This window comes from Columba livia, chromosome 5, assembly GCF_036013475.1.
Source record: "Columba livia isolate bColLiv1 breed racing homer chromosome 5, bColLiv1.pat.W.v2, whole genome shotgun sequence".
NCBI classification, from domain to species: domain Eukaryota; kingdom Metazoa; phylum Chordata; class Aves; order Columbiformes; family Columbidae; genus Columba; species Columba livia.
Genome location: NC_088606.1, coordinates 53758938 through 53786674, shown reverse-complemented (window position 1 = coordinate 53786674; position 27737 = coordinate 53758938). Strand labels below are relative to the sequence as shown.

Here is a 27737-nt window from a genome sequence, read left to right as displayed (position 1 = left end):
CCACACCTGCAGCAGCAGTGGGAGGGGTGTTAACAGCCTGAGTGGCACTCAGCCCCTAGCAAGTGACAGCTGGGGCTTTGTGAAGCCAAGGGGAAAAGGGTAATGGGACCTCTTGAAGGGGTGAGACCTAGGGTAGGATACCAAACTCACCACAGACTGGCTCTGTCAACAGGAGATGCAGTGAGGACTCCTGGTGGTCTCACTGTGCTTGGTCCTACCCTTCCTTGAGGCCAATATTTATGCAGAAGCTGCTGACCTCCAGGAGAGTGTTTGCAGGGCAGGACGCATGAGACAGCAGCAGCCACCCACCTCCCCACCTCCAAGCCCCCAGCCCTACTTTGCACTGCACAGGCAAGGCCAGCAGCCTCCCAGGTGCTGTGTCCCTAACCTCACTGGCCCAGAGAACGCTTTGCCATGAAGAGGGGACAAAGCAAGTTTGTCTTGGAGACTGTCACCAGTTATAACCTTACTGCAGTCCCTGGGGTGTTGGGTGCTGTGGTAGAGACCTATACACAGGGCAAAGTATTCTGGGCAACCTGGAGTTTGTGGTAGGAGGAACACGAAATTAAAGCTTTACTGGCAGCCTGAAGGCTCTGTTCTGGGACACATACAATGGCATCTGCCTTCACCCTAGGCTACTACGGAGTCTGTGGCTATGTGCTTTTTGTGGGGGGTGGAAACTTAGAGAACCCTATGACAAGCCATTATGGAATGACCATAAGACCCTGGTCACAGAACACCAGGTTGGAAGGGACCTCAAGGAGCATCTGGTCCAAGCTTTCTTGGCAACAGCAGAGTCTAGAGAGGATGGACCAGCACTCTGTCCAGCTAAATCTTAAAATTGTCCCATGTTGGCAAATCCACCCTTTCTCTGGTGAGATTATTCCAAGGGCTGATCTCATTGTGAAAAATTTCTCTTGTGTCTAGTCAGAATTTCCCCAGGAGTAACTTGTGCCCATTACCCCTCATCTTTTCCATATGACTCATTGCAAACAGGGAGTCTATCTTCTTTGTAGCCACCCTTTGGATACTTGAACATAGTGATGAGAACTACCCTAAGCCTTCTTCTCTCAAGGCTGAACAAGCCTAGGTGTCTCATTCTTTCTTCCTATGGCAGCTTCCCAGTCCTCTGATCACCTTCATGGCCCATCTCTGGACCTCCTCCAACTCATCTAGTTATTTTTTGTCTAGCAGGGACCAAAACTGAACACAGTATTCCAGGTGTGGCCTGACAAGCACTGCGTAGAACATGATGATGACTTTGTCTCTGTTGGCAATGCCCTCATTGATGCAGCCCAGCGTCCCGTTGGTCCTCTTTGCCACAGCAGCACGCTCTTCGCTCATACTGCACTTCTTGTCCACCAGCATCCCCAGGTCCCTTTCCACAGAGCTGCCCCCCAGACAGATAGATCCCAGCCTGTGCTGCACTTCTGGATTGTTTTCTCAGGTGCAAGACCTTACACTTGTACTTGTTGAAACTTCATATGGTTCTTCTTAGGCCACTCTTCCAGCCCGTCCAGGTCATCCTGCAGGGTGGTTCTCCCTTCCGAAGTGTTTACTTCCCCACTTGATTTGGTATCAAACTTCCTAAGGGTACACTTAATCCCAGATCACTTATGGAGATATTGTACAGTGCTGGGCCCAATATTGCCTGAACATTTATCTAAATCCTTTAAAGAGACAATTTGAAAATAACTGTTTCACTGAGGTTCTAGCACAGACTCATGTTTGAGAGTACAGCATTCCTTTTAAATTTTTAATGTCAAGCACTTACATCTTTAATTTCTCCCTCTTTCACAGTAAAACACAACTAGGAACATCTTATAGGTATTTGTGGTTATTAATAGGTTAAGTGTTTGGAAACACTTAAAAATCTCTACATTCATACATAACCACAATAATCATAGAAACCAGAACAGTAACAACATACCCTGGGTAGTGACCCACCAGCATTGTCTCAAGAATAAAAGTGGTAATACTCTTTTGGTATAAGGCTTACAGGTCACCCTTGACTAAGCCAGCACCCAGACTCCAGATCCGAATTTCTTAGTGCTCAGTGTTCAAACTCTCCTTTAAATTCAGAGCTGTGTCTGTGCCCTCAATCTATTCTAAATGTCATTTGCAATGAATAGCTCTGTATTAAATTAACAGATCCTAATGCCAACTAATGTGATGGTAATTAAATATCTTACTAGCGGGCTAACATTCTGCCCATGCAGAACACAGCCTTTATATTCCATGTACCACCCTGTACTGGTCCTTTGGTAGTTCCTCTCCTCCCCCTTCACTTGAACTCTACCTTTCATTACTAATGTTCCCCTCTATATTTCAGTTTCTGAAGCTGACTTTCAACTTCCCTTGCCCAGCACTTACCAAGCATTAGGCAAGAAGGCCAGCAGTACAATTATAATTTCTGAAGATATTTTCAGCCAGTTATTTACTTCATCTGTGTGTGGTTACACACCCACTTCAATCAGGCAAGGCAGCATGAGGCAGGCCAGAAGCACTCAGGGTGGAGCCGAAGTTCAACACAGCCAGATGGAGAGATACCAATAGCTCCATGAACAACAGGGGTTTCTGTTAAATGCAGTCTTGAAGATAAACACACCTTGCCTTACACCATCCGTGGGTGGCTGCAAGGCAGTAATGAGATGTCTTTTACTGGACATACTTAATTTTAATCTGCTACAAAAAGGGTTGTTCTTTTATTCTATTTGATTGTGTGTTGGCCAGAGTTTTGACTAACATCTCTTTGATTTGGTGTCAATTCTAAATTTACATGATTTCTACAGGTAAAAATATGAAACTTAGCTTTCCGCATCAAGAAATATGTTATAAAACACCATCTTTGCTCTAGGAAAGTTTTCAAATGCATATCAGCTTTCAACACAAATAATGCAGTAAAGCCAGTGTGACTGGTAATGCTGTGCTCTTTCAAATGAGGCCATAGCATTTTGCATATATACTTACCAAACAAGCTACAGAAAATTCCCCAAACTGGCATTTATTGAGCAATACTCTTATTTCATTACAACTTCTTGCTCCATAAAACCTCATCCTCTGTATTTAAAAAGATGGCATTTTGACAGAAGTATGGGTCCTCTTACTCAGATGTTTTCTTTGAGACTTGGTAGAAAAGTTAAGATGGTTAATTACACAGAAAATAGGCTGCAGTTGCTCGGGTGCTAAGGGAGAAGGCAAAATAAAAATCACAGCCCTGCAGAATACAGAGTGAGTTCTACAGCCTGTGGCTTTTAAATTTTATTCAGCTTCACATGAGGAAAACAACATCATTTTTACTGTCTTAAACCTTTATATTCTAAATACTAGTCTCATCCTTCTGTGGACATCTTGTATCTCTAGGTATGCCAACTTAGAGCAAAGCCAAGGGAAAGGGTTCTCAATGATGTGAAACTACAATTCAGAAAGTGTTTCAAAGAATTCTCCCCAGTGGAGAAAATCATACAGTGCTATGAGTTGTTCACATTAAGAGTAATGGAATGGAAGTTACAAGTTGAACTTATAAATATTAAATGTTATGGGCAAAATTTGCACTTCTGAAATATGCTCAAGTGATCATCCCTTATACTGAAGTTTGGGGAGTAAATGAAAATCAACTGCAACACAAGAGGCAGAAGTAGATTTCCTTACAAAACCCAAAGTGACTTAAGCTCTAGAAATACCACAAGTAAGAGCATTATTTATGTCAGTGTTCAACTTTGTTCTGAAAAACCAGCAAAGTCACCTGTGTGTGCTTGAACTACACTGTGACTGTTTTATACATCACAACTATCAGTTTAAAAGCACCATCCAACCAAAACTGGATTTAAGCCAGCAGTTTTAAGGTACATCAGAACTCATTGCCAACTGCATACAGCAGCAAATAGTCTTCCACAAACCAGTTAAATTTTCCTGCAAGCTTCAGCATCTCTCACACTGCCCATAAATAGGGCTCCCCATAGCCCCGGGCCACATCACACCCTCTACACTGCCATTGCCACATTCCCTCTGTACACGCAGCTGGCAAACAGAAGCCACGGTAATAAAGGGTTTGCTGGCTCACTCATTTTGGCTGGGGGAAGAGGGTTGTTAACGACAGCACATCACTCTGTGTGAACTCTGAAAATTCACCTTATGTGACCGGGCTGACTGTCTAGACATTTACAGTCACAGTTGACACTGCTGTAGAGGTCTCAAAAGCAGACCCTGCACATTCTATAGAAATCAGGAACCAGAAAAAAAATGGATGGATTCATGTTAGTGTCTCTCCTGTGCAAAAATAACGATAGGCAGAGTCCATCAATTGCAGAGCAGCAGGTCAATTGACAGGTGTAGCACTAACATACACACCACTTCTTTGTCTGGTTAGATCTCATGACATGCTATGTCAAGGGATCACAAAGTATCCGTGCAACACCAGAACACAAAGAAAATGGCAGGGGGGAGAATGATTGTGATAGGGAGTTGATGACAGACTCATAACAAACTTCACGAGTCCTTAGTTGTATCATTCAAGGAAGCTAGTTACCTTTCACAAAGTAGTCCACAAAAGAGGTTAAATAACATCAAGAAATACATGTAAAGCACTCAAAACCATCCTTTGACACTCCGTGTGTGCATAAGCACACTCTCAGTTACCTTGAGTGCACTACAAAACCTGGAACACTACACTCAAAGTGCTTTTCAAGTCAGAATCAAGCCTGTTCCTTTAAAAAGATGACAGAAAACCAAAACACCACAAGCTCTTGATTCTCTTTAAATTGTCAGTTGCTAACAGCTTTCACACACAGTATGACAGGAGATGGCATCAGATACTTGCCTTTCATCAATGTAGGAATGATAAGAAAATGAGCAGAAGTTGCCTCCAGCATCCAAAAAAAAAAATTGCTACTGCAGGGAAAAGGATACAGGTAAGAACCAAAACTCCCATGAACAACTGAACAGAGAAAATCCCCAGAGAAAATTAAGCATCAGGTGGTTTGGGAAAACATCACCATTCATTGGTTGTGGATAGCAAAGTTAGGACCTGGTGACATAATTAATTACTTCAGGAACCTCTTCTATCTTTAATTTCATCCCATAAAGTATGTCAAGCATATGTTGAAGGATTTTTGATCCCAAGGCTCATGGAAAATTATATGTATGTTTCCATACACACTTCAAGTAGTAAGAAAAGGTTATCTATGGGATGACTAAACTAAAGTTGTGGCTTGTGGAACTGTTACTTTAAGTAAATGACAACTAAAACCCACCCTCGAACATGTCTTTTTCCCAAACCTGAGTAAAAATTTATTGCTTCCAGAGAAGTACAGCTTTACAGGCTGGATTAAGCTAATATCTCAATGTAGAATCACCCTTCACCTGAACATAATATATTTACTTCAAAATAATGACTGATAGTGACTCACTACAGTTATTAAGACAGATTAAAAATCTCAAGGGAATTCCATAGAAATTAATTCCAAACAAGGTAGCATTTCATGCCTTCAAAACAAAATACTTGTAGGACACTGATTAAATGCTAATTTGCAATATAATTTGTTGCTGTTTCAAAGGAAAGGCAGGTGGGCTCATTTTGGTGTATACTCATCTATCTGTTTGGAAGTGGGTCACAGCACTAGCTGATCAGAACAGTCACTGGTATTTACCTCCACCTGTCAAAGCCATAAACTGTTCCATAGGAGGCAGCAACTGAGGAGATTCAGATTCTTTACACAGGAATAAGAGAATCTGAGAAAGATGCTGCTTATGCAGGATGACACCAGTCTCCAAATGGAAGTGATTAAAAGCAATGGCATACCTGTGTATATTATCATTCTAAAATACACATACCTCCAAATATATATTATGCCATAAGCCTAAACTACAGGAGACACCAAGGATTTTCAGATCTCTTTTGAATGCTTAAGTGATTCCATTAATTGGTTCATAATTCTTGCCGGCTGCTTGACAACAAGAGAACAATTGTTGCAGAACATTCAGCCCACACTTGTGACAGCTCAGAGGAAACCAGCAGAAAAGAGTTCTGAAAAAATCTCCCATAAAGTAAACCAATGAGAGGTAGCAGTGAAATGTTTAATGCCTGTAATTTATTGTATACATACTCTGCAAAACTCATATGCATTTGGTGTGTGCAAAAGTATACACTTTCTTGACAGCACCAGAAGACAATTAAGCTATGTATGAGTTTTTAACCTGATTTGTCACATTGTGTAAAAAGACACTGTGCACAAATGATATCCCCAAAGAAAAAAAAAATCAGCTAAAACTAGAAGCACTCTTATTTACACACTAAAACTTTAATATTGCATCACACCCACTCACCAAAATAAATAGAAGTACATTCATCACAATTTAAACACCAGGCTCTCCATATATTTATTTTCTTTCGGACATGTTTTGGTCTCCAGAAATACGCTTTATCTAGAAATATGCAGCTACTAGATTATGTTACAAAATGCAAAAAAAATAGAAAATTAGTTTTCCTGGACAATATTTTGGGCTTTACACAAAAATAAATCCAGATTTCCATAGAGATCTCATATACTTCTTGAAAGATTTTTATTTTAAAGCACAGCACAGAGTTGCACACTAAGGCTTCCTGTGATATGCAAAACCCTGGCCTCCAGAAGACATTGCTGTAAAGTGAAATACAGCTCAAGCGTAAATACAAGATGTTTTCAAAAAGTAGTCATCAATAGAAAGTGCCCTTCATCTGATTTAGCATTAGCAGTAAAGAAGTAGCTACTGTAATTGTGCAATCAAAGCCAGACCTGGAAAGGTTTTAGGAAAAGTATGTAATTTCACACTATCAAGTTTAAGGATATAGAATCTGAGATAGCAGAAACCAACCAACCTTTTCATACTTCTACATTCATTATTTTTTGACACAATTTAGTAAAAAAGGCACATTGTCAAACAGTGAATTAAAAATCTAAAAACCAAACCAGAATTTCATTAAATACAGTTAAATCATTAGCTTAACAGCAGGTCCTCATAAACCAATATAAGCATTCTTCCAGTTTTTCTTAACCTCAAATTCAGATGCACTTTGAACAAGTACTAAGTCCTCTCAATTAGATTAATCCTATTAATCTGGCAAGCAGTACACGTGTTTTTGGATACAGGGTCAGGAATTTAAAAATCAGTTCCTTCATAGCTGATTTACAAATACACAAACACATTAAAACCCAAACATTTGTACAAAATTTGAAAGCCATTAGCATCCCATGCCAATTATGAGAAAGTACTTCTTGACTGTAAATTTACAAGTGTGTTCTTGAATAACTTTTCATATGAAAGACGAAATTTAAGTCCTGATCACTGTGTGAAGAAACAGTTTCACAGTGTCTTAGGGAGGCTAGCAGAGTACATTCCAGTCACCATCTGAAATACAAATGACGATGTGCTTTACAGATTAAGAGCTTTAACTGATCTTTCATGGTTAAATAATTAGGTTTTATCTAACCTAGGTTTATCTGAAATGCAGATTTAATTAGCAATTGAACCAATTTTGAATGAATGTATTTATCTTGCTTCACAAAAGACATTTTTTACCACCAAGTGGGAAGTTGCTCACAGCTGATATAGCTGTCAGGGTTGACAGACCTAGAGCCTTTTTCCAGCTGAAAAGAATTCAAAAGTAAAAACAAAACAGAAAAAAAACAACAAAACCCCACCACCCAAACCAGTAACTTGACCATGGTCCCACTGTTCATTGTCTTGAACAGACAATTCTAGGAACTACAACAGAAATTTGTAGATGGTCCCAATGAGGCAGAGTGAATACAACACATTTCTAGACAAGCAGTGAGGTTACACTATCTTGCACAATCCCAAGTGCACACACTGAGAAACAGTTTTTGTTAGTTAATACAGAAGGTTAAAAATACAGAGGAGCAACAATGGCATCTTCATCTGGGCTCCCTGTCAGCTAATACTGAATTAGTTTATATCCTGATAGCTTACTCATGTCAGTGTTTTACTGAGGCAGTGAAATGCTACACCATTGACAGAAAACACCTTAAAAAGGCAAATCTGTTTTTTCTTACATTAAGAGTCAGATGTTTAAAGTTGAGCAGCTTCCAAGATTGTTGCTATCTGAATTGCTTTCTAGAAGCAGCACAGTTAAGAATAGCCCCCCGATAGGAAAGGCTCCTTGGTCATTTTTCTGCAAGGTAATTTTTCCTTTTTATTCCTTTACATTTTTCCACATCTAAACACCCAAAGCCCTTTTAGTACTTTTCCAAGTACTTGTAGCACTAAAATATAACAGTCTCAGCAGCTGAAGCCACAGGTACTATCAATGGAGTGCTGGAGCTTGAGGCAGAGCTGAGGAGGGAGACTGGTGAGCTTTGAAGGGCAACCTGGGGAAATCAAAATAGATGCAACACCAGATTTGAGCTTCAGACTCTCACTACAACTCCTGTAGACTTACATGAGCCCCGTACTGGTTGTAAACAAATTCAGTTACTGAAAGAAACAGTCTTTAAGTGCATAGTTAGAAATAATGTGCAAATATGGGCATTAAGGTAAGTAACTGAAGTAGCTGTCCTGCTATACGTAACATTTGACATTTTTGGTTTGACGAAATTAGTCACAGGTATTAACTAGTTAACATGAAGTTAATATTGAAAAGCTGCAAATACATTCAAACAAAACTTAATTCTGATGTGATTTCTAAATAGTAAACCTAATTAGATAAATGACTTCTTCACATTTTAAATCATTTAACCCATCAGATGTTTAATGCAAGAAAAAACATGTGCATCATACACAATTTGTAGAAGCAGCAGCAGCTGTTAAATGTGAGGATTTACAGGGCAGGAGAAGAATCCCCAAGCATACACTTGAGCCCAAAAGCACAAGTTACACACAAACACTAGAAATTCCTATTTTCAGGGTGTGTATTCATCGTACTGAATTAGACTGGCATTGGAATTCCAGACACAGCAAAAGCCAAACAATCTTCTAGCCATGCCCATAACTGTACAATTAGCACATGATATGCACTTATGTTTAGAAATAAAGAGGTTCCAATTATTTTTGTGTCCTCAAATCATAAAATACGCAGCACCATACTGCTTTGAACATCTGTAGCAGTGGCTGAATTCATACCCAAGCTACTTCTGTAGAGAAGATGACATTTCAATACTTTGAGGCTCAACTTGGGAGACAGAGTAGGATATAAAGTAATTTTAGAAACATCAGGGAACAAGAATGCTGTTTCTTTCAAGTGGATGCAAAATTGTTTTACTGGTATATGGGCCCACACAGTTCCAAGTCAGTGCATAGCTAGTCAATATTTCTGCTGGCATCTTGAACTGGTTCAATCAATGGAAACTTCTATTAATTTTATTCCACTTAATAATATGCATTAGTGCATTAATTTCTTCATAAAAAACCAACCCTGGAGAGTATTAAAAATAAATATCTTATTTAGGTCAAACTAAAGCCTTGCTTTTCAGTACTTTAATCCCTTTAAATATTCTTTTGCCTTCTAACAAGCAAATGGAACTGAAGTAGAATAAGAGATGTATGGAGACAGAAGGTAGCAGAAACATGAACAAAGTCAACACTAAGTCAGTTAACGTGTCCTCAGCTTCTTAGACTGTCTCTTGCGTTTTAATTCTTCTTCTTCCCGTCTCATTTCTTCTAAGTCCTCCTGAACACCGAGTCTTAAGCTGTCAAATAAGATGAAATCCTTTAAACACTGCTATTCAAACATGAAATTTTATTTCTATCCCTCCCTCAAGAAAAGCAATTCTAAAGTTACAGCTGATTTGAGCAAAAACTTTAAAGAAAATTCACAATTGAACTGATTTAATTATAGCAAGAATACAGCTTTAAGAAAATAAATCAAGTTTTTATCATTCTATTAGAATAAAATGTTTTTAGGTAAAAATAATTATAAGTTTGTTAAAAAAAAAACTGAAAAAGCCCCCAATTTTAATATGAAATTCATTTTTTTTCTGAAAAGCAGCTACCAAAACACATCTATCAATTCTTGTCAATGTAAATCTTACATACAAATCATAACAGGACTGACTCATCAACTTCTCTGAGAACCACCCTAAAGCTTTTACAATGGCAAGGGAGAGAATGTATGTGTCAAACAGTAAAGAAGTAGAAGTTATTATCCCAACTTCCAGGCTTGAGGCACCATTCAGGCAGCCACAAGCACAACACTGCTCCACCCTCAGTCCATCCACCTGCCCTGGCTCTGGTGAACAGGCTCTTGCAAGAGACTCTGCTCACACAGCATGTTCCAGCCATGCCCGTGCATGATTTCTGCAGCTTTGTAGGAATCAGGATATTGAAAGTGATACTTAAAACAGTATCTGAAATCACTGATCTTCTCTTCAATAAGTAAGGGCTGGACAGTCTTGCTGGTTTGATATTAGGAAAGGGTGTAGCAAAGTGACCATTTTGTGATCAGCTACTGCCTCATTTGCAGCCCTGCCAAGTGGATTGGTACATCCATGGCTCACACAAGGCAGTGCAGAACACACCTTGATGTTCAAGTGGCTGAACCTTTTGCAATGAGGATTCAACTGTTCCTGGACAAACTGCTCCAGTACAGGTTCTAAAAATGGATTTTATGCTTAAACAAGCATAGCAAAGTCATCTTGAATGCAGGAAACTGCAGTCATTCAAATTAAGAATAGAAACAAACACATCAAGGATCTATGTGGTAAAAGTCTGTCTGGAAGCATCATTTTTCACTTCAACTTAGAACTTAATGCAATAATTTTAGTAGACTTGCCTGGTTAGAAAGAGTTCCTCATTTCAAGGGTCACAATGCTTTTAACTGAAAACTCAGTAAAAAGTAGCTGAGCATTGAAAATAGTTAAACTCAGTTTTACTCAAGTTTCTTATCTCCCCTTCCTTTATGCTAGCATGTGTAGTTAAAAGTTAGTCTGGTATCCAACTCTTCAAAACCTCACTGTAAGTCTTCAGAGAACTCAGTCAATAACAATTTAATTGTAAGATTCCAGTAGTTTCTTCTAACTCCATTTAACAGACTATAGCTTTGCATGAACTGCAGCTATTCCCCACGAGAAAGGAAGAATAAGGACACTGACTACAACTTCAAAAAGGTACAAGTTCCCAGTGCTCAAGGCACCTTCTGAATAACAATATAAAAGTTTCAGCAGAACAAAAAAATCTGGTAGCTCTGTATACTCCAATATCTTCCATAATCTATAAAAACCTCTTAACTTTCACAAAGCTTGTTCCACCAGCCATTAAAAACTAAGAAAATCAGTTTGTGAACACCTGGTTTTATAACAGCAGCATAAGAATTGGGCAGGTCTAGAGGTTGAAACCAACGGTTAAACCAACATGAAAATATATTCTTAATATTTGAAATCAATTATAAAAGTTTATCAGAGTACTTTATATACATACATAGAAATATATACAAACACATGTATGTAGATAAAGAATAATAAAAATCTCCTTCCAGTCCTCTAACTAGCAGAATAATGTAATGTTTGGGTCAAATTGAAGTTGGTTCCCCCCACCCCCAGCAAAGTTTGTGATGCATAAGAATGAACATACAAGACTTACTTATGGTACCCACCACTTCCTGGCTTAGTTTCATCATTACCTAAGCTTTCTTACAAAAAACGGTAATGCTTATTTACCTCTGCTATAAAAAGCAGCAAATACCCACTCTAACTTAGACCCATGGCTTGGGCAATAACAAACTTCCCACTTTGAGTTTCATACCTCCTAGCTTCTTCTTTCTGTTGCTCTCTCCAGCTGCTCTCCATATAACGTAAGGCATAATCACTTTCATCTTTGTATCTGGAAATGAAATTTGATTTTAGTACACAAAAAAACATTATCATGTGCAGTTATGAATTCACATCCCTTCTTAAAAATTATTCCTTGTCATACCCTGATTTTAATGTTTTGAAAGAATCTAAGTAAGTTACAAGCCATTAAAATGCTTGCTTTCTTATATACATTATTATCAGAGGGAAGTATTTAAATAAGTACCTTCATTGTCCAGCATTTTCTAGGCATATCAAGTTAGATCCTCTTACAGAACAGCTAACAGTATTGCATTTAGCAGTTCATAATCAGGCAGCTTCGCTTGATGAATTCTGAAATACTGCAGACTGCTATAGAAAGCATTCTAACATCCAATAATACTAAATAGTTGCTGTGAATTATACAAGTGATACATTTAAGAAGCTGTGTTGTTTTCCAGCTATGTCCTTTGCATCAAATTTTATAGCTCACCAGAAAAGCACAGCAGGCAGTGTGAGGATTCAAGGTCTCTTCCGCACAGAAGCAGCTCTAATACCTGCTAAATTTCTGCAATGTAAAACCTTTTTTGGATATCATCACTTCTTCTATTTCTAAACCATTCTTATTTGTTGAACTATAATTTTTGTTGCTTGCTCTGCAATATTTTTAAATTGACATTTTTCTTACCTTTTCCGGTCATAGCCAAATATTTCCCGAATGTGTTTTGATATTTCTTCTTGGGATTCTCCTTCATCTTCAATGAAGTCATCCATTTCGGAGTCATATTCATCATCATCATCTTCTATTTGTCTCTTGTAACTAATAGGTGGTCTTCCAAGACCTAAGAGACAGGTGAGTGAAAAAAAAATAACTAATATAAGACTAATTTAACAGTACTTCTCCTTGCTAAATCTTGGGCACAGCCATCTTACAGCTCTGGGCTTCTAAGTGGAAAACTTTTGCCTCAAGTTAACTAGCAATTCCCAGAAACTCAGTAAAAGGAAATACATCCTCTAACTTGTGCTTTAGAATATTACACATCATTATCACCAACCACATCTTGAGGAAACTACCAGAGAGAAGTCGATGTTCACGGTTTTCTAGGTACTTACTTGCTAGAGTCCACGCTGTTTGTTTCTCATCAGAAACTGCTTGCTTACCGATAAGGTGAATTTGCCAAAACACTAAAACAGCAGTCACAGATTTGCTGTGTGGTTTTAATTGTCATATACCACTTTAAGCACCTCTTATTTAAGACACTATGAAACTTTAAAAACTAAGCATAATTAAACAATGCAGGAAGTGAATCCTTCATTTTCCTTCTAAAAGCATTCATATACCAACATCCATCACAGGCTGCTTAGTTTTCTTTTACGTAATACTTCAACCCCCAGGCCTGTATTTCAAGGAATATGAGCATATATGAAAATAGAGAGTTGTAAAGCAGAATAAAAAAAACCAAACTTCTGCTGTTAAATGTACTCTTTAAAAGGCAAAGATGGTATTTTGTTCAAGACCTCCTAATTGCATCTATAACGGTCAAAGACACTCAGTGACTGCAACTCAGACATATATAAAAAATATAAGCCAAATAACTAAGTGAAAAAAATGCTTTCTCTAGAACTTCATACCTTGTGGATGAAGCACAGGTCTATGCCCTTGGAGAGACCGCATTCCATTTATCTGTCCATTGCTAGGTCTTGTGACTAGGTTTTTAGAAGAAATGGTTTCCGATACAACAGTACACTTGGGTTTTACAGCTATACCCAAGCCACTGCCTGGTCGCCCAGGTCCTGTGCTTGGACCAACACCTGGCCTTCCTGGTCCTGTTCCCAAACTGCTGCCTGGTCGCTTGACTCCTGTGCTTGGACTGAGTCCTGGCCTTCCTGGTCCTGTTCCTAAGCTGCTGCCTGGTCGTCCAGGTCCACTGCTTGGACTGACTCCTGGCCTTCCTGGTCCTGTACCCGTGCTGCTGCCTGGTCGTCCAGGTCCTGTGTTTGTGCTGATGCCTGGCCTTCCTGGTCCCATGCCCAAGCTGCTGCCTGGTCGCCCAAGTCCCGTGCTTGAACTGCTGCCTGGTCGCCCAAGTCCTGTGCTTGAGCCACCAGCTGGCCTTCCAGGTCCCATGCCCAGTCGCCCAGGTCGTGGACTTGAGCTGCTGCCTGGTCTTCCAGGTCCTGCAGCTGAACCGCTGCCCAGTCGCTCAGGTCCTGGCCTTAAACTGCTTCCTGGCCTTCCAGGTCCCACTCCAGAATTGCTGCTTGATTGCCCAGGGCCTGCACTTGAACCACCACCTGGATGCCCTGGTCCTCCTTTTCCTAAACTGCTTCCCGACCGTTTTGCGTTGGAGCTGATGCCATGCTGAAGGGCTGCAGCATTTCCTGATTTTGTATGGGCAGATTTCTTCAGGCTGGACTCTTTAGCAGATGGCAACCTCTGAGCCCCATTGGCCACTGGTTTTGAGGGTGGCACATGAGAGCTTGAGCCAGACTTTCCAATACCATTGAGAGGCAATTTATTATGACTGCTACCAGTAGAGCTTTTTAAGGAGCTAGTTTTTGAGGTTTTTTCCATTTGATCAAATCTGGAGGAAGATAATGACCGTGAGTGTTTTTCAGTCAATGCTGGTTCTTTGGATTTCTTATCAGTACCACTCACGGAAGACAAACTGCCTTTTGGTGTGGAATATTTATCTGCTGAGCTTTTGTTAAGTTTTGAATTTACAGATTCTTTCTGAGAATTCACTTTTTTTGAAGAACTGGATATCCCTGTATTCTTAATCTCCTTCTCACTTTTCTTATGCATGTCTCCTCTTTTGTTTTTGCGTACCAAATACTCCCTCTCTCTCAATTCTTCTGCTGTCCTGGGTCTCTCTTCTACCTTTTTCACTACTTTTATTTCCACTGGTTCATACTGTTTTTTCTCAGCAAGTTTTAAGAGCTCTGCAAAGTTCAGAGGTGGTGGTGCACTTTTGGGAGGCGCCTTTGGTTTCACTGCAACTTTGGATGGTTTCTCTTCATATTCTTCTTGCTCATGCTCAGATTCAGTCTGACTGTATTCAAGTTGCTCAGTTTCATCTTCTGTTGCATATTCAGTCTCTGGAGCCTGAGCAACATTCTCACAAGTCCTCCTCTTTTTAGGCTTCTCTTCAACAGGAATGCCATTATAGCCATAAAAATTATCTTTTGTTCGTGAGGCCATAGCTCTTGCTTTTCTGTCATGTTTCAATTCAATACGTTTAGCCAAGAGTTCCTCTTTCTTTCTTTTTTCTTCCAGTGCTGCAAAAGAAAACCAGGAGACAGTTATGCAAAAGCTCTACTTTTTATTTCAGTTTCTTCCAAACTGATAAACCATTTAGGACAGTAGTTTAAGGATCTGTCTAAGAGCTATTCAAATTAGAGCAGCAAGTGATCAGAGATCTGCCAACAGGGCAAGCTAACCCATCTGAATCAGCTACTCCAACAAAGGTGAACAATTAAGTAAGATGCTGCTATTGCAAAACCCACTAAGGTGATTCAACCAAAGCAGCTGTCCAGAAAGTTAAGCAAACTAAGGAGAATTACTGTGTGAGGAGGTACAGGATTTATGGGATCTCTGGGTAAAGGAAAGAGTTCTGAGACTGAGAGAAAGTTTTGACTGTACAGAATTTACTATTGAATATTTAACAGAAGATGAAGAAAGGGAGGGAATCAAAGATAAGAATTGGGGGATAAGAATTGGAAAACAGGCTGAGTGTGCACATAGAGGAGTGTAGGAAGAGACAGAAGCACCAGCCACAGATAAGCAAGTTGCTGGTCACTGCATTAGTCTGGTAGTACCCTGTGCCTTATCTCCACAGTCTGTTCTATATTCTTACTGAACTGGTTTTAGCTATTTTCTGTATAAGTATACTTTCCACTTTGAGTGTGTGTGTGATCTACTGACAAAGTTCAGGCTGAATGAGCTGGTGAAGTGGATGAGAAGTCTGACTACCAGAAACTGGAGACACCGTGGGAGTGGGAGCCAAATACCAGAAAGACTCAGGAAATGCATGAATTCCTAGAAAACAGGTTGGGCTACTTGTGCTGCGGGTGTCTGTAAAGGTACCATCCCCTGCCTGTGTTATTCTATTGTCAAGAGCTGTGACTGTCCAGAGGGTGAGTGCATGCATGCTCATGTGGAATTCATGTTCAGTCTTGCTTCAGGCTAGACCTGGCAGGAAGGATAAGGAACAGGCTCATGACTGGTACAGGAGAAGAGAAATATCCTGGACCATGTAGTCCATCAGACTTGTTTATCTTTAACAAAACAATGACATCAGAAGCAAAACAGTATTAATTTATTTTATAGGCTATTTAGAGGAAATATTAATACAGTGGAAAAACTGTGACTCAAACAAAGCCTCTGCCATGAAAATTTAAAATTCAGACTCAATTGATACACTAGATTAAGACACAACAACAGCAACTCTTACAATTTTTTCCACACAGATGAAGCTTTTCAAAGTTAAGCTACCAAAAGTCCAGACGTTTTCATGCAATATCTCTTAATCTTAATTACTTCTAAATCTTCAACAGTAAACACTAGTGTAGCTAATAAATGTTTAACTCCTTGGGAAAGCATGTAAACGTCCCTTGTCCTTACTTGGTCCTGGTTTTGCCTCAGCATAAGTTATGTGTAAAAATTCCTGAAACACATGCATATGTGTATTTGCAGGAGCTTTGAATAAGGTGACAGAGTCCAAAAGAGTCAATGAAAGCCTCCTCCAGGAAATATTAAGAACTGTTACCTTTTTTTCTTTTTTCTTCTTCTTGCCGTCTGAGAAATGCTTGCACTGCTGCAGACTCTACACCCTTGACTTTTGGAACCTTCTTGGGAGGACCAACAGCCAAACTGTACCTTTTCTGCAAAGAAGAAAAAGTATGTCAGAAAAGTTAAGAAATGAAAAAATCTTTAAGTTTTTGAAACTGAGGAGTTATGTAATAGCTATGTAATTGACTTGAAGCATAGAGACAGTTGAGAAGAAACTAAAAATGAATTCCCACTGACACCAAGAGTTGTGACAGATACACTTGACTCCTAGCCATACTTTGGTTCAGGCTGACTAAGAAGCAACAGGCCTCACGTCCTTGCAGTGAACTTGTGAGCTAGAAAGCCCCTGCCTTACATACGAGACAGAAAGTGCCTTGAAAGATACTTTGAAAGGTGGGTTTGAAACCCAAAAGTGTAAGAAAATCAAAGTACAGAACAAGACACCAGAGCTAAAAGGAAAACATCTCTCTTGTCTATACTATTGACTAGCAACCAACTACTTCACCCTATACTTATTACCAACAGAATGGGCCCAGTTTGAGCTCTCCCTGAATTGCAGCTGGACTGCATGCCAGGAGACTCCCCTTGAGCAGGGACACCTCTCAAGGTTAGAGATTCATGATGTGAGACTAAAAGATCCTTCCTTACCCAAGGTGGAGAGACCCCTTACCTGTAACAGATTCTCAGTAAGAGACTGATAGCATGCTGAATTAATGTAATGAGAAATTACTACTCCATGCAGCTACTCAATATTATTACATACATCATATGGATAATTCCATAGACACAAACCACTGAATGAGTCCAAGACTAAGTTTGGATCCAGCCACATCTAGGCTCCAAAAAGAGTTTAGAAAGCAAAGGGGGTCCACTCTGAATCTTGTGACTCAATAGGAGGGTCCTCCTTGCTCTTTGCATCTCTAGCCTCTGTGTGAATCATTCTAGCTCAATTCTAATTCCATTTTCCCTTTTCTTTCTTCCATGCAGTTATTAACAAGGTGGCCCCTGCCATCAAGCTTATTGAACCTCATCAAAACACTTAAAGCTTTGTTAAATTTCAAACTCATTGAACTCTGTCAAATTATTTTATCTCAATAAAATATATTGCTGCTTCACTGTTTTGAGTGAGGTACATTCCTGTCATCCACAAGAACGCACTCAGCTTTCAAAAGGAACAAAGAAAACCACAAGATGGGTAGGGAAACCTAGAAAAATTAGTAAAATCCACTAGACTGAAAAGGAATTTAACAGCTGCATCAGCAATGAAAAGAATATTTTAGTTCAGCCATAGTCTTTGACTAAGCAGGAAACAAAAGCAGACTACAGCTCAAGCTGACAGAGCCCATGTAATTCCAGACTGCAGGTCTACAGATCCATCAGGGCTTCCACCTTTTTTGTGGACCCTCACTTCAGTTGCAGGTTATCTTATTCAGTGAACATAAATCAACTAAAGAAATGGAATTACTCCAAAAGTTGGAACTGGCTTCACCAGCATAATTAGTAGGTTGATGTAAAACCGGTGATACTGATTTTAGTTCCTGCTGCAGTGATCTCAAACAGAAGAGTACTGTACATCAAGGAGTTAACAATCCACATAGCAGTTGACCTCAACAGGTGCAGGCCTGCACTCCACTGTACTGACTGCTTGAGACAACTGGATGAACTCAGTAATTGGGACAGAATATCCAGACCCCACTTGGCACCTGGCAATTACACCACTTGCATGTGCTGTAATTTGCCTGGAGAAAAGAAGGCTCCAGGGACACTTTGTGACCTTTCAGTACTCAAAGGGGGCTTACAAGACAAAGACAGACTTTTTAGTAGGGTCTGTTGCTATAGGACAAGTAGTAATGGATTTAAACTAAAAAGACAGGAAATTCAGACTAGATATAAAGAAGAAAGGTTTTACAATGAGGGTGGTGAAACACTGGAAAAGGTTGCCCAGAGGTTTTACAATGAGGGTGGTGAAACACTGGAAGAGGTTGCCCAGAGAGGCTGTAGATGTCCCATCCCTGGAGACATTCAAGGCCAGGCTGGACAGGGCTCAGAGCAACCTGATCAGTTGAAGATGTCTCTGCCCATTGCAGGGCAGCAGGACTAGATGACCTTTGAAGGCCCCTCCCAACCCAAACTATTCTATGATTCTGTCTTGAACTATGTTGAAGTGAAGCAGCATGTTTTCATATAATATCCTTTTGCTTGGCAGTAGAAATGACAAATACATCTGTTTACTTCAAATAACATCTTAAAGCTCTTAAAGCTCTATTAGAGAGCTCTAAACATAATAGACCACAATGCCAGAGATCCTCATCACAGGCAGGATTTGCACAGCTCGCATGCACATCTGTCCAGTGCTGTACAACTCAGGTTCCAGCAGCTGAACAGATATAAAGTTATCTGTGCTATTACCTTTTTTCCTTCACCTGTTATCTTCAATAAATATTATTTTAATCAATATGTTAAGAGTCCAAGTGCTTTTCATACTGGGATCTATAACAAACACTTGCACTAGTATGCTATACCTGTTCAGACATAACCTTTCACAGACATACCAGTTATCAGATTGGGCTTTTGAATGCTAAAACAGAAAGAAACAGACTTTTGATCTTCCTCACACAAACAGACTAGAGAAGATAAAGCAATAAGAAAGACAGACACTTGCAAAGACAAATACAATAGAAGTCAGTTAAACCCAGAAGCAGATAGAAAGGAGAATACGTTTAGGAAAAAACCCCAAACGATATTAAAACAAACACCCAAAGAAACCCACAACCAACTCTGTTTGAGGCTTGAGTTTTTATTTTCTTTTGTTTGTTTGTTTTCATTTCAGTATTAAGCCAATAGATTATAACCTAAACCAAGATCTTCCACACTGAAAGTTCAAATGAAAGAGCTGTGAAATACAGTTCCACATAAAAACAATATCAATAATTTAAAAAGCCACACAAGTCAGTACTCCCATAAATATCTTCCTATCCTCATATAGCCTTATGAAACTTAACAACAAAAATCTGGTATAGATACCTACGTCCCAATGTTTTAGAAGAAATAATCAGGAAAGCTAGTAGTATAACCCACTATAGATTTCAATATCATCCAATGGAAACCTCTAATTTCTAATTCATTGAAACAGCAGCACACGCACAGACCCTTGGATTACTTAAATTACTAACTTGCAAACCTATAAATTATCTTGTATATACATGCACTGAGAAGCAAAGTTCAGAGGCTAATTTCTAAACTGCAGCCAAAATGGGCTCCAGGAAAGGCAGCTACAAAACCAGCTATTTGTAGTTGTCTTTAGTATTTTCTGAAATTACTAAAGCAAAATTATAAGGCTACACCATCCACATACACTGCAGTAGTAAAACCTGACATGTTGCCTCATCACATTAAAGACCTACTACAGTCAAGCTTATTTACCAAGATTCACCTATGCCCGAGAGTTTACCACAACCTGAGAACTTATTTTGTAAATCCTTATTAATTAGAGAAGCTCCAACTCTGAACAATTTTTGGTAATTACAATGGAAGTCATTAGAACTGATCGTCATAGATTGGACTGTTTAAAGGATAAGATGATAGCTGGAGCTGGGCCCGTCTGCTGTGGGAAGCTGAGTTCTCCCCTCTCCAGCTTTTGTGTTGTTTACACCAAAAGTATTTCCAGAAACCTGAACCATGATGCAGTACTGACTCTCAATTTTTGCTCAAGTATAGGCCATGAACTTCAGTGGCCCAAAGTGATCCAGCATGCTCCATCTACATCAGAACAGATGGAGAAGCAAAGCAATCCATACATTGTCAGTGAAGATACTTTGAGAAAAAGGTTGAAGCACGTTAGTACCTTAGGAACCATATGAGGTTAGTATAATGCCTACATAAATTATCTTACTCCCAAAGTTAAATATGTCATGTTTTGCAATTGGTAACCTTATTTGGCAAAACTTGGTTTAGTTATTCAACTTGTACAGTTTTTTAAAACAGACAAAAAACAGAGCATTTTCAAAACAGGATATGGTTGGAATCAACCTTAAGGTCTTTTCCAACCTAAATGATTCTATGAGAGAGTTTTAGGCCTAAGGAGCACCTATCAAAACTACTAAAGAGTAGGGACAAATGTAGATTGAGCTATCCTGCTAGGAAGCCTTATAAAGAATTAAAGTGATGGAGAAGCAGTTTTCAGGCTTTGTTTTGCTGTTCTACAACCAACAGTCCTATCAGGCAGCAGGTTGGTAACGGAGCTTGACAAACATGCCATTTTCTTACTGTTAGTAATGTGGCAAATTGTGCAGAATTCAACATATAAAATTCTTCCTAACAGTAGGATTTTTTGATATTGACTAACAACTGAAAACACAGCTAAATTATTCATAAATGAAAACTCATTTTCTATACTGTAAATCACTTCTATTGTTGATAAAAGTTTTGTTCACCTTAATTTAGAAACAGGATAAAATAACTAGCTTAACTTTAGCCTATTTAAAAGCACTGAACCATGCACATGTTCCACAAGCATTGATAAAGTGTTTTACTTACACTGCAAATGAACATGCATCAGATTCCAGGTAAACCAGGCAAAAGCTGGGTCATGTCACTACTTAAATCACCCAAGCAGCAGCTGCACTATTATTTTTTTCTTTTTATAGCTATTGCCAAGTTGGTTAAATCAGAGAAACAGAAATGTTAAGCCTTCAGGAGACAGCAGGTCAAGCTGTTCCCAGAACACTGAGCTACTCAAGTTGTAAACACCATTATCTCTCTGGGTAGAACCTAGTGACAGCTTTAAGTGAATACTGCTGAGATACACAGTGGGCACTGCTTCACCCAGAGGAAGAAGAGCGAGCTGTGGAAGTACGTTGCTTCAACTGTAAACCCTTAAGAAATAACAAGTCTTTTCCTACTGGTGAGTAGTATTTCTCCTGAGGTGTCCTATTTTTTACCTTCATTTCTGCAAACCTTGCCAATAAGCGGCTATCCCTGAATCTGGGCAATGGTACTTTAAGAATACGGTAGAAAGTCCACTACAGTGCAAAATCTTATGTTTTCCACTTATAGCCTGAATAAACTGTTTCAGTGAGTTATCTAGCATACAAAGTTACGCAACTGACAAAGCAGCAGATTTTTCTCTTAAAAGTATACCTCAATACAAAAAGATGAATTAAGAAAGATTGGTATTAATATGGCAAATAAAATACCCCATCAGGCTGTATATGCCTATGCATTCACACACATACACACTGACATGCAAAATATATATCAGGTATAGTTTACACTTATATAAAGAAGACATCCATCCCTTAAATGCAGAGTGCCAGTGGCTAGTAATCAGCTTTGGTAAGCATGCAAGCTCCAGGTCACAAGTTTCAACTGTGTAATCTGCAACTATGATTTTGCTCTTAAATCATTGACTTTAAAACATGGCACATGATCCTGATACAGTCGCAGCTGTCTTGGTGTCACCATTTAAGTGTCAAATCTTGGACTGTAAAACAGATTTTATAAAGTTGTTGTAAGCTTTGTGACACCCAAATGAAGCCCCAAAAGGTTTAGACCAAATACTAGACCCAGACACAAGCAACAGAAGTAGTATTGCCTTTGACAATGATCAATATTTACACAGGTAGCAATACAAGATGGGAGCGATCAATTCTGCCAAACCTGATTCTCAAGTAGAGCACCCATGCAATTAATAATTTTTGCTACAGGCTTGCACATGCAGTGTAAAGACAATTCCACTCAGACTATTTGGTACAGGCAACTTGCAGGGGTTCTCACAGGTTGAGGGTTTGTTTGTTTGTTTGCTTGTTTTTCACTAGGAAGTTGTGACCCCTGTACAAGTTACAACACTTTTCCTGTTCTTCTTATCATTCATCAAGACATGTAGCCTTCTCCAGTAAGAAACCCCTCTTTCCCACCAAATATTTTTTCAGGGTATAACTTTCTGATACTATCACTAACACTGCATTCACCCAGTTAAGCCACACATACATCCATGTTTGTGCCACCCCTCTCACAGTACCCTAATACTAGTCTCTCAAAAGGCAGCTAAATTGTTAAGTGGTCATTTGTGTAAGTTGCCCATGGCCTCTGCTATCATCCCATGTTCGTACTGTGAAGGCCTCTGTTACAGTCCTATCACTGTCCCCTGTGCAGACACCATGCTGGGGTTACCAGCAGCTCACTCTGCAGATAGCATGATGTGCATGTATTCTAAGAAAGTCTTTCTCAACTGCTGTTATCAATATCAAGTCAGGAGAAGGTAAATGGTAGTTACCAAGCATGCTTAAATTTGATTCTCTTCAGGTTCTAACAACCCCTACCAAGAGAAAGGCTTTAGTGATAAGAGCATTTTAACTATCAGTTCATACTGTTTCATCTCCCCCAACCAATTTAACAGGGTCACACATTTTACTTCTAAAAAATGAAAAAAATAATTTTCTTAAGATTTTGCAACTGCTGTCACAACATCCAAGCTGGACAGTTAGCTGGAAAAATGAAGAAATTTTTTCTGTTAAGTGTTGCTTCATACAGTAAAAAAAAAGCATACTTTGTGCTTTCCTTTATGTATTGGTATTGTGGTCCCCATTCCCATTTACTTACACCAAAAGAGGCCAGGAATAGGAAAAGCTCACAGTTTTATACATTGTAGTCAGTGTTTGCAAGCATCTGGAACTTAACTATCAAGTTCAGTCAAGTTGAGAGTACAAGTCCTCCTCACCCCTTGACAACTTGTTACATCAAGTATCATGCAGTTCTTCCTGGTGTGGACACTGATATAATATAAAGCATTTCCCTGCCCTGTTTTAAGACAAGTTTTAACCTCATAATACACACACTGATCAAGCAGGAGTCTGATTCTTTGCTGGCCATCTGCACTTCACAGCCATTCTCCATGTTTCTCTTGCACGGCTTCTCTTGCCTATGGGCAAACACTAAACAGTTTGCAGACTGCAATTTCATGTCACACACAGGGTCCTCTGAACAAACTCTGGGATTTTGCTACTGTTTCACTTCTCAATTACTGGTAACTACCTGTAGACATCAACTTTACCGGCAGCTATTTTGTAATGATTCATACTCCGTATGTATCAATCCGACTTCGAATGAGACTTCAGCAGGTGCTGACATGGATGACAAGCTGTTTCAGTTTTGGGTCAAATTTGTGGTTAAATGCTACTCTGTATCAGACCCTGTGCACCAAGGATTCCTCTCAGTTAAAACGAGCAGGAAGTTACATGAGATCATTTCTAATAACTTATGAATGACAATAGAAACAAAGTGAAATAAAAGAATGACTTGGTTCCAACTACTCTCAGTGTTTTGTTTTTTGTTTGTGTCGTTTTTTTTTATTGTGGCTTTTTTTTTAAAAAAACTGCAATTGAGTTTTATACTTAAGAATATCTTCCGTACAAACATCTCAAAGTGTTTCACCACATCACATAAAACTTGTGGCGTGACAGAGTATACAAGTTTCACCAAAAAGAGAAGAGTGACATAAAAAGTATTTAAATCTTAATGAAAACATTAAATCTCATAACTGGCATCATGTCTAATCAAAGAGAGATCACACTGGAAATCTAATTAGTGTTAACATGAATGCATGTAATAAGATATATACACACAATAGTGAAGCCCCAGTGGAACATTATGTGAGAAAAACTGGGGCTCTTTTCAGCAAGTGATATAAAGATTATTAGCAACACACCATTAATAGCTTATACACTAGCTCATATACGTACTGGTTCATTTTGAAACAAAACCTGGTGCAACTAATAGGGCACTGAAAGGCTGATTTTTGCAGTGTTCCTTTTGAATCTGGATTTCCATAGGGAGATGAACAAGCATGCCTGTTTTCACAGGGAAATGATGCAATACCTGCTTTACACAGGTCCCTCTTTTACGGTACAAGACCATATTATTTCTTAATTAGAGTTTTCCTATAGTTTCTGCTTTTGAGATACATATACTACTGTGCACATTACTCTTTTTCATTACAATAGGTGTGGAATACTTAGTTTAGTGTACTGTAAAGCTTATTTTAAACTTCTCAAAGGGAAATTCAGGGGATATGCTGATTAATGCAGGATCTAACTTTTCTGGAAACTTGTTAACTTTACGTACCAGTAAAGTTAGTAACTAGCCTGTATGTTATTTTTAATGAAAATGTTTAACTATATTCTTGTATGTGAACACATACTTCATGTATTAGCTTTAATCTAGTGGAGATCCATTGGTCAGAAAACCCCCACAAGCCCTCTTTTGAAGCCTAACTGCTGCACAAAACCTCAAGCAGTACCAAGTGCAGTTCCACTTTTGCTCAGAGACTAAGACTAACTCTACAGTTAAAAGCTGCACCACTAACATGTTGGAATGAGAGGAAACCAAACTGCTTCAGCTGTGGATTGAATTGTACGCTCACTCCATGAGTCAATCAGGTAAGCAAATCCTAATCCTATCTTTTCTAAAAAGAGTAACAAAACCCTCATGCACTGCACAAGTCGGATTGCCTCCCTCCACCATCACCCCTGCAACAGAGAACACAGCAGAAATTTCATCCATTGATCATCATGGTTTATAACTATTTGTGACACAAAATAGTGGTATATAACATTAAAGCTGCATTAGAAAACTAAGAAGGTAAAAAAAAAAACTACAACAACCCAATGAAAATTCACACAAATTTAGGTATCTTAAAGTATTTATATATTTGATATTTTCATATTTCCAAACCATACTTCTCCGTAGAGTCAGAGACAAACTAAATAGGCTACATATTAAAGACTATATTTGACTATATTTTTAAAGTTTGTTTGTTTGTTTTTTTAAACACAATAGAATCTGATGAATTAGACATATTTGCCATATGGTTGGTCCATATTATTATCTAGTCACAAAATCAGTGAACATTACCAAAGTTTTAATAGTTATATAGAGAGACTGAGATACTCTCAATCCTCAAACATCTCCATTTTTGCAGTGTCAGAACTAAAGAGTACGCTTTTTGTGTTTTCCCTGTAGTTTATGCTAAAAACAACTACCCCTCCCATTTACACTGGTTTAAGCAAGCTAAACCTAGAACTCTGGCACTCAGTTAAATAACAGACAAGAAAAGTGTTCACCTAGCTGATGGCTACCAAAGAGAAAATATTTTTAATCCAAATAAGCACTCATTTTATAATCTGGGGCCTGGCAAAGGAATAAAACACAGTATTCTAATGTACCAAAAGGCCACACATGCCCTTCCTACTGCCGGACTTCATTCAGTCAACTAAGTGGGTTACTTCACACTGAAACAACATAAAACTGATAACAGCTCAAGTTAAAATACAAACTGCTGAATTACAGACTTCAGAATAATATTCATAACGAACCAAATGTATCTCACCAACAATCCCCATATAGTCAAGTAACATATATATTCCTTAGTGATAGATACAAAGGTTTGGACAACACAGCACATTCATCCGAAACTTGTCATTCTTTGTCTCTGACCCGCATTTGAGACGTGGCAGCTTCTGTTTTCAGTGCAAACAAAGGGACTTTTCCGACTTTTAACCACAGCCACTGCCTTCTCCTGCACCACCGCTTTTGCTCTCGGGATCTCGGCATTTCCAGCGACCCGAAGGCACAAGCCCCGTCCCAGCTCCACGCCGAGACCTGTTGACAGGAGCAGCCCCGCTCGGCCCCACCGCACACAGACGCCCCCCGGCCCCCAAACGCGAGCACCTCCGGCCGGCGAGGCGACAGGCCCGGCCCCGGTCCGGCCGGTTCCGGCAGTGCCGGCCAGGCCCGCAAACCGGCGCCCTCGGGCGGGTTCCCGGGTGGGGGCCGAGGCCCAGACGAGACCCTCGATTCCCCACAAGAGGAACGCGGGATCCCCGCACGACCCGGCCCGGCCCCGAGCCGCCAGGAACCGGGCCCCGCGGTTCCCCAGAGTGCGGGCAGGCAGGGGGCGCCGCCGCAACGGCTGTAACCGCCACCGTGCCAACGGCTGTAGCCGCCACCGTGCCCCGGCCTCGCGCTCCCCGCGCCCGCCCCCAGTCCCAGCCACCCCCGAGCTCACCGGCACTGAGTTCAGCCCCTGCTGCTCCGAGGCCATCATGAGAATATTGTGGAAATCCATGGCTGGCTCGGGGACGGCGGTGAGACAGCCGCCCCGCTGCTCCCCGCGCCCGGCAGAGCCGAACCCGGCCGCCCGTCCCCGCCCGCCCCGCCGCTCGGCTCCGCTCGCTTCCGGCCGCCGCCGCCTACCCTTTATATCACCTCGCCTCGCGCCGGCGTCACACCGCCCGCGCGTCACCTCCGCTGTGACGTGCGCCTCGCCGCAGGAAACGCGTCTGCCGGGGAAGGAGTGGGGACGGCCCGGCCGGGGCAGCGGCGCCGCTGGGAGCCCCGGGGATGCTGGGGCCCGGGACTGCGGCCGGGGCGGCCTCATAAGGGCCTCCGGGGCTGCCCCGCCCCTCCCGCAGCTGGCGCCGCTGCGGTGCTGATGCCTGGTTTGGCCCTTGGGCTCCCCCGGCCGCACCGTTGCGCGCCTTGGTTTGACCCAGCGGAACTCCGTGGCCCCGGCAGGGACGCGTCAATAAATCAACTTGGAGTGCCTTTTTATTTTTGAATAGCAGCTCTTGCCGTTCGGGGGCGGTGAGGTGTGTGGGGGCTGGAGGGGTTCAGGACAGGCTGTTTCGGGGCGGTGGCTCCGCAGCGCCCCGTCCCCCTCCCTCCCGCGGGTCAGCGCCGGCCGCCGGCCAAACGGAAATCATGTAACAGCGGAGGAGCGTGGATTCCGTTTTGCAACAATCTGTCTTACCAGGCTTGGAAAATGGTGCTTGGCTTGCAGGGAGTCACTGTTCCAGCAGCAGTGCACCCCTGGCCGCCTGAAACTCCTGATACACGGGGCCCGCAGGAGCTGTGCTGACCTTCGGAGTGGCGGAACGAGACGCTCTGTGTGTGTGTGTGTGTGTGTGTGCTCAAATATTTTTCCAACCCGGAACATTGTGCAAGGACATCAGTAGACTGAAGACTCTTCCCCTGCATCAGTTGTCGGGTCTTTTCCTGTTACTCTCATCGAAGATCCATCTGACAATAAATCCTGTGCTCCACGCTGCTTCTCGTAGAAACCTGGGTGCTGAAAATACACTTATTTTCCTTCATTTTATCCTTTAACATGAATTCTTTAATATTGATAC

The 27737-nt window shown here is 40.6% G+C and overlaps 1 protein-coding gene across 2 annotated transcripts; it reads right to left on the bottom strand.

Moving 5' to 3' along the window:
• Positions 1 to 6054: 6054 nt before the first annotated feature.
• SPTY2D1 (SPT2 chromatin protein domain containing 1) lies at positions 6055 to 27483 on the bottom strand. 2 transcript variants are annotated; one of them, XM_065065224.1, is made up of 6 exons: positions 26803 to 27483; positions 16529 to 16643; positions 13392 to 15038; positions 12448 to 12601; positions 11734 to 11811; positions 6055 to 9683 (listed from the first exon to the last, which is right to left on the bottom strand). In XM_065065224.1, the coding sequence occupies exons 3-6, from the start codon at positions 14959 to 14961 to the stop codon at positions 9587 to 9589; spliced, it is 1899 nt and encodes a 632-aa protein (XP_064921296.1). In that variant the 5' UTR covers positions 14962 to 15038; positions 16529 to 16643; positions 26803 to 27483; the 3' UTR covers positions 6055 to 9586. The 2 variants fall into 2 exon arrangements, with proteins under 2 accessions (XP_064921296.1, XP_064921295.1); XM_065065223.1 differs by lacking the exon at positions 26803 to 27483 and adding an exon at positions 26615 to 26795.
• Positions 27484 to 27737: the final 254 nt, after the last annotated feature.